The following is an 11,766-nucleotide window of genomic DNA, read 5'->3' on the forward strand; positions in this document are numbered from 1 at the left end:
ACACACTTTCACTGTCTTTCTGCCTCTCTCTCTCTCACACACACACACACAGGCACGCACATACACACACACACACAGGCACGCACATACACACACACACACACACACACACACACACAGGCACACACACACAGGCACACACACACACACACACAAACACATATGCACACACACACTTTCACTCTCTTTCTGTCTCTCTCTCTCTCTCTCACACACACACAAACACATGCACACACACACACACACACACACCACCCTCTGCACACATAGACAAGGTGGCAGTTTTCCCCTGCAGTATCATTGACATGACTCAGGGGTAGTTGGTGTAGTACTCTCATGTACATTGTTAAACCTGCAGAGCAGCCTCTTGGCAGAGAAGAGGGATGGCGTGTGGAGGGGGAGAGAGGATCTGTGTGTTCCATCTGCGTCTGACAGCGAAGGCTGGAATGTCCTCTGCTTGAACAGGCTGTATCTCCCTGCTGTCACGAGTAGAGCCACCCCTCTCACTGCGCAGGCTGAAAAGATCAGTCAGGTGGGCGAGAGGGGCTCACTGATTCAGCTCCACTCACATTCGGTTTGGGAAACGGAATACCCCTCCCACACACACTCACACTCACACTCGCACTCGCACACACACACACACACACACTCGCACGCACTCACACTCGCACACACACACACTCGCACACGCTCACACTCGCACACACACACACACATACACACATACTCGCACACACACACACACACACACTCACACTCGCACTCGCACGCACACACACGCACACACACACATGCGCGCACACACACACACCCCCCTCTCCCAAGAGAGGAAACCAGGGTGGGTGTCTATATCTGTTTCGTGCTCTCAGTCATTCGTCATCAGTGTTGAAACGTTCTTCCTGAGTGTAAGAAGTAGTGTTAGATGGTATCAGGGGAGACAGAAAATAAATAAGTGTAGTTTCGCTCCTACAGCACATTCTACGGACGCTGCCTGTGAGCAGCAGGCTGTTTTCTCCCCCATGGTGGCGATTTCATAAAGCATGACATGTACTGTAATAACATGACTACTGCAGCAGCCCAGTGAACCGTGACAGGGATTGGAGCCCATGTCATCAGGGCAGAGCCTAGTAGAAGGGTTTAGAGAGACGCAGAGGGACGAGGGAGCCTTTAATCTGAGCCTTATAGCTTTTAGAAACACTGTGGGCCTGGAGGCTGCAGCAGTGCCACTCGTTGGCAGGTGTGAAATGTGTCATTTTAATGTGGCAGGTGTTTCCTTTTGATGTGTCCACACCCCTGGTCTATGGAGACTCAGGGCGCCACATGTTCTAAATTGGTTTTCTGGAATATGTCCAAAGTAGCGTTATGCTGGTACAGCAAGAAAACGTGTTGAAAATCATGTGCAGGCATTATTCTTTCGGTTTCACACTTAAAACATTGTGTCGTGTACCAGAATCGGTACATGTATGTGTTATCTCTGAGTGTAATAAGGGTCCTGTTTTCAGACGTCTTCATCATGTGAAACCCGGTGTAACAGCGATTGCACTCATGTGGGGTCGTCCCCACCCCAGTAACATGCATCCAGTGGTCCGGTACGAACCAGACCAAAGCCTTGATCCCTTCCCCTTCCTGTGTTCCAGCTGTTATCCCGCTGACCGACTCGGAGCACAAGCTGCTGGCGCTCCACTTCGCCGTGGATCCTGGGAGGGACTGGGAGTGGGGGAGGGATGACAACGACAACGCCAAGCTGGCCAAGTAAGTCCCTCGCATTCCCGTCTGTAGGACTGGCTGTACGTCCCGCCCTCAGATGATGAAAAAAGAAAAAGGAGGACTCACTGCAAGTTCATGTCGCCCAAGTGTGTTTCTGGACAATAAGGTCCAAATCAGATTTCCATTTGATCTGACTTTACACATTGACCTCCAGCACCTGCTCCTGCTCAACCACTGGAAGTGCATACTGGACTGTATGTTCACTTCACTTGCTTGATTTGGTCTTGACAGCTCCACATCGCATGGAGCAGAGGGAGAGGAGAGGACCCACTTAGGCCAAACTGGACCCCCCCCCCCCCTCTCTCTCTCTCTCTCTCTCTGTCTCTGTCTGTCTGTCTCTCTGTCTCTGTCTGTCTCTCTCTCTCTGTCTGTCTGTCTGTCTCTCTCTCTCTCTCTCTCTCTCTCTCTCTGTCTCTGTCTGTCTCTGTCTGTCTCTCTCTCTCTCTCTCTCTCTCTCTCTCTCTCTCTCTCTCTCTCTCTCTCTGCATGAGCCCCTACAGTATATGAGAGATTTAGCTTTGCTTTAGGGGCTCCAGGCACTCGGGTCACATCAAAGAGAGAGCAGAGTGCATAGCCGTGTTCTGTGTGATCCGTGTCAGTCATACAAAGTGTTTCTCAGGAACGGGTCGAGCCAGGCTCGTTTAATCAGCATTCCTCCCTCCTCACCAGCCCCTGGATCAGATCAACCAACTGTAGGATTTGCCTTTGAGTGAAAGGAATGAGTTTATGTAAGGGTGTCCATTTCACATTCCTGCCAGTCAGGTGCTTCAGCTAATCCAGGAACATGGTGGATTATGAATGCGCAGGGAGGGAAAGCGACTGGACTTGTTTCAGAAAGCTCCAGATTTTTTCTGTAGGACTACAGTACTCTATGCAGAGTTCATTATGAAATATGTCCAGAAAACTTTCAAGCACTCAGCTCTTCATTTTGTTCCTGATGTATCGCATGAATAGGCAGTAATTAGTGGTTCTCCCATTGGTAATTGTGAAATGCTTCATTTGTTTTTGGTATATTCATCACTGTAGGGAAAGCACTCTAGAGGAAACTAAGCTGATGACTTTGTTCATTCACAGGACAATGCTGTAGCCAGGCCCAGAACCACATCTGTCATGAAGCTCTGACATGAACCAATTGTTAATCCTCAAGTGTTTTGAAATCATCACGAGGCAGGCAGTCAGAACATTAATGGTTGATAATCACGGTTCTCTCTCCTTCCTCCCTTTCAGCTTCATCCTGTCTCTGGAAGCCAAACTCAATCTGCTGCACAACTACATGAATGTAACATGGATTCGAATTCCATCAGAAACCAGGGTAATTATTTTTTGGGAAATCATTTTGGCTTGAATTTATTTTTGTCCCCAGTTTCAGATGGCTTTCAAATCAAATGCAGACCCCGAATATATTTGTTTTATTGTCAATGTCAGAATGTAATTATTCCCATTTACTAACTATAATGCGTCTGTCTTAGTGAGGACATGTTGACTGATTTGTCCAGAGGGAAAATTGATTAATGTGTTTGTTGTGAATGAATGCAATTATATAATTTAAATTAAAAACAAGACAATTCCCATTGATAATCGAAATGTTCATTCCAACTTTGTGCCGGAATAGTTGTATTGTAGATAGAAGGACATTGGGGGGTCCGGGGGGGTTGGGGGGTCTCTTTTTGTGTCTCACAGCCTCTCTGTGTGTGTACTCCAGGCTCCCCTGGCTCAGCCGGAGTCTCCCACGGCGTCTGCGGGTGAGGATGTCCAGTCTCTGGCTGAGTCCATAGACTCTGACCGTGAGTCCGTGGGCAGCAACTCAAACGTGAACAGCGGCAAGCCCAGCAAGGAGAAGGACAAGGACAAGCAGCGCAAGGACAAGGACAAAAACCGGGCCGACTCCGTGGCCAACAAGCTTGGCAGCTTCAGTAAGACCCTGGGCATCAAACTGAAGAAGAACATGGGGGGCCTGGGCGGCCTAGTGCACGGGAAGATGAGCAAGTCCAACTCTGGCTCCGGTCGCAACGGGGAGAACGGAGAGAAAGTGAAAAAGAAGGAGTCTAAGACCAAGGGGAGTAAGGAGGAGTCAGGCCAGTCAGCTAGCTCCACCTCCTCGGAGAAGGCCACTAGCCCCTCCCCCACAGACAGAGACAGACCCGCTGGCTCCTCCCCTGTGGAGAGGCCGGAGGGAGCAGGGAAAACCTCAGGAGACAAGACACTGGACAACTGGAAATACAGTACTGACGTCAAGCTCAGCCTCAACATCCTGCGGGCGGCCATGCAGGGGGAGCGCAAGTTCATCTTCGCCGGCCTCCTCCTCACCAGCCACCGTCACCAGTTCCACGAGGAGATGATCAACTTCTACCTGACCAGCGCCCAGGAGCGCTTCAGCCAGGAGCAGGAGCAGAAGAGGAAAGAGGGCGAGAAGAAGCCCCCGACCAACGGCCCCGGGGCGGCCCTGAAGAAGTCTGAGCAGGAGAGCGTCTTCCAGAGGGAGAGGTCAGACAGCTCCCCCCCAGATAGCTGCTCCCCTGTCCTGCCCCACCACAGTCACAGCCACAACAACCCCCAGCTGGCCCTCAAGGTGCAGGGCAGAAACAGCCCCACACCCCCTCCGCCCCCTGTCTCTGTCCCTCCGCTCACCCCACCTCCAGTCTCAGTCCCAGCCACACACCCAGCCCCAGCTCCTGCCCAGTACTCCTCCCCCAGTAACGGTGCTAAGAGACCCGGGCCCGTCCCTGTGTCTGCCCACTACAGCCATACCCCGCCCATCCAGAGGCACAGTGTGATCCACCTACGGGACGTCAACCTCCAGTCATCCAGCTTCCAGGGAGAGCCCTATAAACCGGTGGTGGGCACCCTAAAGACATGTGCCACATACCCCCAGCAGAACCGCTCTCTGTCCTCCCAGAGCTACAGCCCAGCACGCCTCTCCGGGGTCCGCACCGTCAACGCCGCAGAGACCCTCCCCTACAACATGCCCGGAGAACACAAGTCCCACACCTACACCAACGGCTTTGACGCAGGCGACATCCGGGACTGCCTGGAGTACGCCGACGAGGACCCCTCGTCACACACCTGGCTCAACCAAGACAAAACCAAAGGGCGGAGCTCCGGGTGCCCCACGTACTGCTTTCAGCAGCGGCGCTGCAAGAGAGTGAACTGCTCCTTCTACGGCAGGCCAGAGACCGAGAACTACTGCTCCTACTGCTTCAGAGAGGAGGTGAAACGCAGGGAGAGAGAGGGCAAGGTGCACAGGCCCGGATAGCCCATTCAGTCACACCAGCCGGTGGGGCGACAGCTGGTGCGCAAAGCAAAAGCGGAGGACAGCAAAACAACACCACCCTCTGCACTCTGCATTTAGTACAACATAAATGGCATACATTTTCCTACTCTGTTGACAAACACTCTCCTTGTGTCCCTGTTACCTTTTTTTGTCTTGTTAGCCAAAGAACACTGTTACTTAATGACGGAGGAAGTGCAACTGGAAACAGTTTACAGCTTTGGCCAGAGATTGTGCTGTTTTCGTTTTTTTCTGTCTCATTTTATCTTTTACTTGTTCTAGAGTAAAAGCCATCTCCTGTGCAGTATTTCTGTAGAGTGGAAAATGATTAGGAGAGTAATTTAATCATTTGAGAGAAATGAAATAATCTGTTAATCTTGGTAGTGGAAGGGAAGCTTCACGCACTCCAATCGGTTTGAATGCAATACTTCACTGCTTAGTTCTTTGAGGTCTGTTTATAGAATTTTGTGTTTTAGTTTTGCATAAAAAATATCTATAAAGGGAGGCAAGTGCACTACTAAATGTAGTGACTTTTTTAAAAGCAATAATTTGGTGATTTTAGCGACTTCTAAAGCCCACTCCCTCCCTGTTTTTGTCTATGCATCCATAGTATCAGCCAATAGACCTAATGTACAGTATGTGTTTGTTTTTGCATTGATATGGGATTGTGTCGAAGTGCAACCTTACATGTGCTGTTGTATGAGGACTTGAATACAGATACATGAGTACATTTAATAATTGTATTTGTAAGCTGCACCTTGGAGTGTGTCATGGTGCAGTATTGAAAAAAGGATCCGCTCTTTGCGCTGAATCCTAACTTGAGATCCACGTGTGTAAGTCATCCGATGCTGGGATCTCAGGTGAGGATTCAGCCTTTAGTAAGGACCTTCTCTCTCTCAAGCACTGCCAAGCTACAGCAGCTTCACTAACAACAGTCCCCATCAACAGTGTTAGACACCACCACAACATGTACAGTACATTATGTTCCAAAAACTGATCAAAACAACGTTAACCCCCTGGGAGTGAATAGGTTCTCAGGTACAGTATGCAATGTGTTAGGTATGTTTCTCTGACACACCTGTTAGGAGTTAAATATCAGCCAAATAATTGGAAATGATAGCTCAAACTTCCATTATACGGTATTTTGTGGGGAAATATATTCACTGAGAGGAGTTGTGGGTTATAGCGGTAAAATGTCTTCTTTGTTTGACGTATAATTAAATGTCTGTGTCTCTGCACAAACACACAACACGTGTGTGAAATCATGCTACTAGCACTATGTGGTGACATGTAGTCATGTCACCAGTCAAACATGAGATTGTCTGTTCAAAACTGTCATATCAGGAGGCCATTAAAAGCGCCTGCCACTCAGAGCACCACGAGCCTTTGTGATATCATTAGTGCTTTATCCAATCAGCAGGCTTCTAACACAGCTCCTGAAAGTGCTTTCTGCTCATTCTACTACATGACTTCTGTAAAGACGCTGTGTACGTGTATACTGTGTTTATGTGTTGTTCTGGTGATGCCTGGATACCACGCTGTCCTTAAGTGAGTGTGTGTCCTGGCCAAGGATGTCCACTGCTTCCTCAGTTCACTTCCGCCTTTCTACTCCACACACCGCAGTGTTCCTCCTACTCTACCTTTCTATGTGACCAGTTCATGGACTCTCACCGTATTTAGAGCTGTAAGATATGATTTTGTATTCATTTGAGAGTTTTACACTACTTTAAATTATTAATTTGCACATTAGGTACCAATGTAAATATGAAAAAAGAAAACAAGAATAGTTTATTGTTACAAATGAGTTGTCTGTGTCTTTTGTTATGCGGTTGCAAATGTTGACGAAATGGGACTATCTGTGAGTTTTAGTTGTAGTTCGTAAGCTGGTCTGAAAACGTTGAGTGCAAACACCATACTGTAGCACTGTATACCTTTTTCTGAATGGGAATATTCCATTTAATTCCTCTTTGGTACGACTCACCAATGGAATGGACAAAGTGCAATCAACTTGGACCATGGTCATTCTCTTTGTGGGTGCTTACACTGATGAGGGTTTTAAGCTTTCTCCTCCAGAATCACTTGATTTACAAAGGTTAAAGTTGGCAAAGACTCTAATGCCTGTAATGCCAAACATCCATAGGGATCATGCCCAGATCACTGTAACTATGGTACTGTATTTATAGAGAAAACCATTTTTGGTGGTTGCCGCAATTGCCAGAATTCATGGAAAAGGTTATTCATCTGAACGTAATTTTTAAAATGAGACTTTTCCATTTTGTACTTACTACCATAGTTCAAAAGAAATGTTTTAAAAAAGAGGGGGAGGAATCCCACTGAACCGGTCTGGGTTGAGGAGTTTGGAGTTTTCGGAGTGTACTGTACTGCCAAGTAGGACAGCATTCCAGAACTGTAACTCTGCAACTCTGCCTTTTTCCTCAGGGGACTCCCAAACATTGGGAAAGGAATTATTGCCACAAGGAAACAGCTCAGCAAAAAAAACAAAAAACTATACAACATCTCGAATCTATTCATGTGTGGGGTCCTCAGTCTGAATGCTGAAATCTATAGTGAGTGTGACATGTCAAGTAGCCTAATTTACACCAAATAAAAGGTAAAATATGGATCTAAAGAACAGTGCTCCCAGAAGATGTACAGTACAAGCAGCCATTTTAGGTCTGGGGTGAAAAGCAGAGTGCTGCTATCCATCAAATTCACATATATGTGAGAGCCCAGTGACAGGCCTGCTACCTATCAATCACCGCACACAGCCAGTCAGGATTCTCTCTCACATGACCTAGTTTACTGTGTGACTGTCTAAGGCTCTCTCCCCCAACCTCCCCTAAATGTCTGGTATCACTCTGACACTGCAGAATCTGTGTCAGGGTGCGGATGTGTGATTATATGAGGATTAAGAGTCTCAAGGAATGAGAAGTAACACGAGAGAGGGAGAGGGAGAGAGAGAGAGAGGAAGTCGAGTCGGCCTTTGTTTTTAGTTAGTTTTCTCTTCTCTCCCCCGGCCAGCCTGTCCTTCCTGTGTTGGTGGAGGGAGAGAGTGAAGAGAGAGCTGTTCAGAGGGCAGCAGTCTGTCACGTGTGGGATGAAGTGAATGTCTCTGTGAGGAGAGGAGTCAGTCTCGTGACTGTGGTAGTAGTGTGGCAAGTGTGTGTTCTTTAAGAAGAAACTCTCAGTCTAAGAATGTGCCCCTAAGCCACAGGGGGCTCAAGTCACGGTCGATGCTGGGTGAGAGTCACGTGGAATGATTTATGAACCTGGCAACTTTGACGGTTTAATTTGTGACCGTATAAATGTTTTTTTCATAAGCTGGCTCAGAAATGAGTTACATATTGACATTCCTTATTCAAAAGCATGTCACAACGGCTCTGGGACAATGACTGTCAATTGGTAAGATGCCACTACTTCTAAGTAATATGGATGATGCCATCAGTGTTATGATCAGTGTTATGATCAATGTTAGGTAGGCATAGGGTGCATAACTTCTTAGTACTTCATGTTTCCTAACCTTCCTAACCTGTGTATCCTCTTACTCGAAAACACTTGCTGAAAGAGACAGGGAGGATTGTCTTTCAGTTTCTTTGGATTCTCTTTTCTTAGAAACCCTTTGAATTTGCATGTGGGTCCTCCCTGCTGTTCAGAGCAACAAAGAGCTCTATCAGACGCACGCAATAAAAGTCTTTTGGCAGGCCTTGCACGCTCTCTGTGAGCAGACAGCCCTGAATCCATGTTGCCACTTGCATGGCAGTAATTTCCCAACTAGATGCTTATCAAAAACACTAATTATAACCCTGCTTTCATGTCCCTTTCAGATGCATCTGTCTCCCTTTTTCATGTAATCAGCTCTCATCTGAGGGGGCCCATCTAAATGAATGCCTCTTATAAATATTGATGATTAAGCTGATGAACCACTCATTAAGATATTCAAATTTAAACAAGAGGACCAATTATACATTTAAATGGGTATAAAATGGTTGCCTTAGATGCCCTTTCGAAGCAGTTGGGCACTTAACAAATAGACACTTCATGTTAAGCTGATCTTTTACAGTGTTTTATTGACAGTATATTAGGATGTTTCATTGACAGGACAGTGTTTATGTGTTTAAGACAGGGCTCCCCTGATGCCTGTGTGTGTGTGTGTGTGTGTGTGTGTGTGTGTGTGTGTGTGTGTGTGTGTGTGTGTGTGTGTGTGTGTGTGTGTGCCTGGCCTAGTACTGCAGTGAGTGGGTGTGCTGAGCTCTCTACCCACAGCTGAGCCTGGTTCATCATCGCCCAGTGCCAGCCTCCACTCTGAGCTCATACCGTGGGGCGAGCGCCAGGAGTGGGTGGCATCTCATGGCCCTCCAGCCTGCCCTCTGGGGCTTGGCGTGGAGGGAGCTGCACACACGGGTTGCTGTGTGGTGGGGACTGGCTGCTGCTGCTGCTCTCTCTCATTCTGTCACTCTGTCTCTCTCTATTTCTCTCTCTCTATATTTCTCTCTCTCTATTTCTCTCTCTCCTGCTCTTTCTCTCTCTCTCTCTCTCTCTTTCTCTCTCTCTCTATTACTCTCTCTCTCTTTCTCTCTCTCTCTTTCTCTCTCTCTCTTAGTGCCCAGATTCTACAGTGAGTCAGTTCCCAGCCAGTGACGCCCACACACCTGCAGGTCAGAGAACACCAAGGCCTACACACAGTCTCCCACGCTGAGTCTGAGTGTGTCTGGGGCTGGTGCTTCACAAAGCACTGGGTAATACCACCACCCACTCCTCTTTCTCCTTCTCTCCTTCTCTTTCTCTCTCTCTCTCTCTTTCTCTCTTTCTTTCTCTATCTCTCTCTTTCTCCCCCACAATCACAGTACCTACACACTGTGACACATACTCATCAAAAGGATTCTCTCCCTATCGCATATCTCAGACAGGCTTGAAATGGAAAAATTGGAATGGTATTATTCCACCTACAGAATGCATCACCAGAACATTCTACTCTAAAATCTCTATATAAAAAAAAAAGGTAAATAAATAAATATTGTAGGTCCGTCAAAGTAAAACGTCTTCCTCCCACCCCCATATCCTCTGTATTGAATAGAGAGAGACACCTCCGCCCACTAAAGTCCCACTCAGCTGCGCTAAGTTCTCAGAGCTCATATAACTGTCTTTGCTTTGCCCCCGGCATCCGCAGGGACATAATTAACTGTGGAGGGGAAAATGGATCATCCTGAGACTGAAGAGAAGTGATTGAAAGCCATGTAACCGAGGGAGAGAAAAAATGTGCTTACCACACGCACCCTACTAAACCTGAGAACATTTCTGGTGCATATTATCTACCCTTGTTGTGAAGAAGCACAGTATCAGTGTAGGTAATGATTGCCCATGAGTGGTGGTAGATTATTGTTGAATCACAAAATGTTGTCGGTGCAAATAGCAAATGGGTGTATTTCTTTGACAACAACATTGTATGTCACAGTGAGATCCAGTCACATTGCTTGGTCATGCTGCCATTATAAAACAGGTCTTAGACACAATATAAAAGACACTGTAAAAAATAAATAAATGGGGTGGGTGTGTGTAGAATAGGTACTGAGGCACTGAGGGCTGTGGCTCGGATGATGGCACACACACACACACACACGCACCCCTCTGGCAGTGCCAGGGGTGCCAGCTTGTTTGTGGGGTTGGCTTGGCATGTTGGTGGCTGAAACCTGCCCAGAGACAGGAGGTGTGCAGATGGAGCAGGGAGCACACCGGGCGCCTCTTCAAGTATTTTTAGTGCCTTCTTCCTTCCTGTTACGCTCTACAGTGAATGATTCACACTAGGCAGAGAGGGAGGGAGGGAGGGGGGGAGGGAGGGAGGGGGGGAGGGAGGACAGGCCGGTGAGCATTGGAGGGGGTTAGGGCCAATACAAAGATTGCCTGTGCAACAGGACAGGGAAGGTGTCATGGCAGAACTGGACGTTGTACATGATTTCTTGTAATCATGTGATATTTTGCCAAACCTTACTTTGCCAGTTTGGCACACGGCAAGCCAGGCAATAAGGAAGGAATCAGCAGCATTTGGTGACCCGCCCATTGTTATTACCCCAGCAGTTACTGTACAGTCAATATTTGCATGGGTGCAGTGAGGGAACAAGGTGTACTTTCTGCTGATACTGTGGCACATGTAATGGGCCAGAATGGTGGAGCGGTTCCTCTTTTGGGCCTTGTCTGGGGCTGGGTTGGTCTGAGACCTGTCTAAGGTCCCTGTTCAGCTGATATGTTACTCAACAAAACATTTTTAGATATCCTAATTAAGTCTGGGCAAGGGCAATTGTTGCTTTTATGATAAGAGCTATGTTAGAGTTGAACCAACTCCAGTTTTAGTTGGCCAGTGGAGGCTGTTGGAGGTAGAAATCGGAGGACGGGCTCATTGCAATGCATGAAACGGAATGAGGAAATGTGGTGGAATGATTCCTCATTCCATTCCATGTATTACAATGAGCCCGTCCTCCGGTTTCTACCTCCACTAGCCTCCACTGCAGTAGGCTACTCACATTCACTTCACTCTATACCAGCTACTGTTTTCCCCTTCCTGAAACTAAGGCTACATGCATGTGTGACAGCTGATTGACAGCAACAATAACACAGACGTGAGGTGAATCCGACGTGTGGGGAAATAACACGTTCCACATGAACTGAAAGTGAGGGAGAATACCATCCGCTCTGTGATTGAATAGCACTGGAGTGGAAGAAACTATAGAGATAGAGAA

General features: G+C 47.5%; 1 protein-coding gene across 3 annotated transcripts in view; it reads left to right on the forward strand.

Annotated features, from left to right (window-relative positions):
* otud7a (OTU deubiquitinase 7A) overlaps nt 1-6,827 on the forward strand; it is a 42,758-nt gene extending 35,931 nt beyond the window's left edge. For all 3 annotated transcript variants that reach the window (XM_083665616.1, XM_083665615.1, XM_083665614.1), the window contains 3 exons: nt 1,638-1,752; nt 2,995-3,079; nt 3,470-6,827. In XM_083665616.1, coding sequence (XP_083521742.1) covers nt 1,638-1,752; nt 2,995-3,079; nt 3,470-5,020 — 1,751 coding nt within the window. In that variant the 3' untranslated portion in view covers nt 5,021-6,827. The remainder of the gene's footprint in view (nt 1-1,637; nt 1,753-2,994; nt 3,080-3,469) is intronic.
* The last annotated feature ends 4,939 nt before the right edge of the window (nt 6,828-11,766 follow it).

The sequence above is a fragment of the Argentina silus genome (genome assembly GCF_951799395.1).
Source record: "Argentina silus genome assembly, chromosome: 3".
Taxonomy (NCBI): Eukaryota; Metazoa; Chordata; class Actinopteri; order Argentiniformes; family Argentinidae; genus Argentina; species Argentina silus.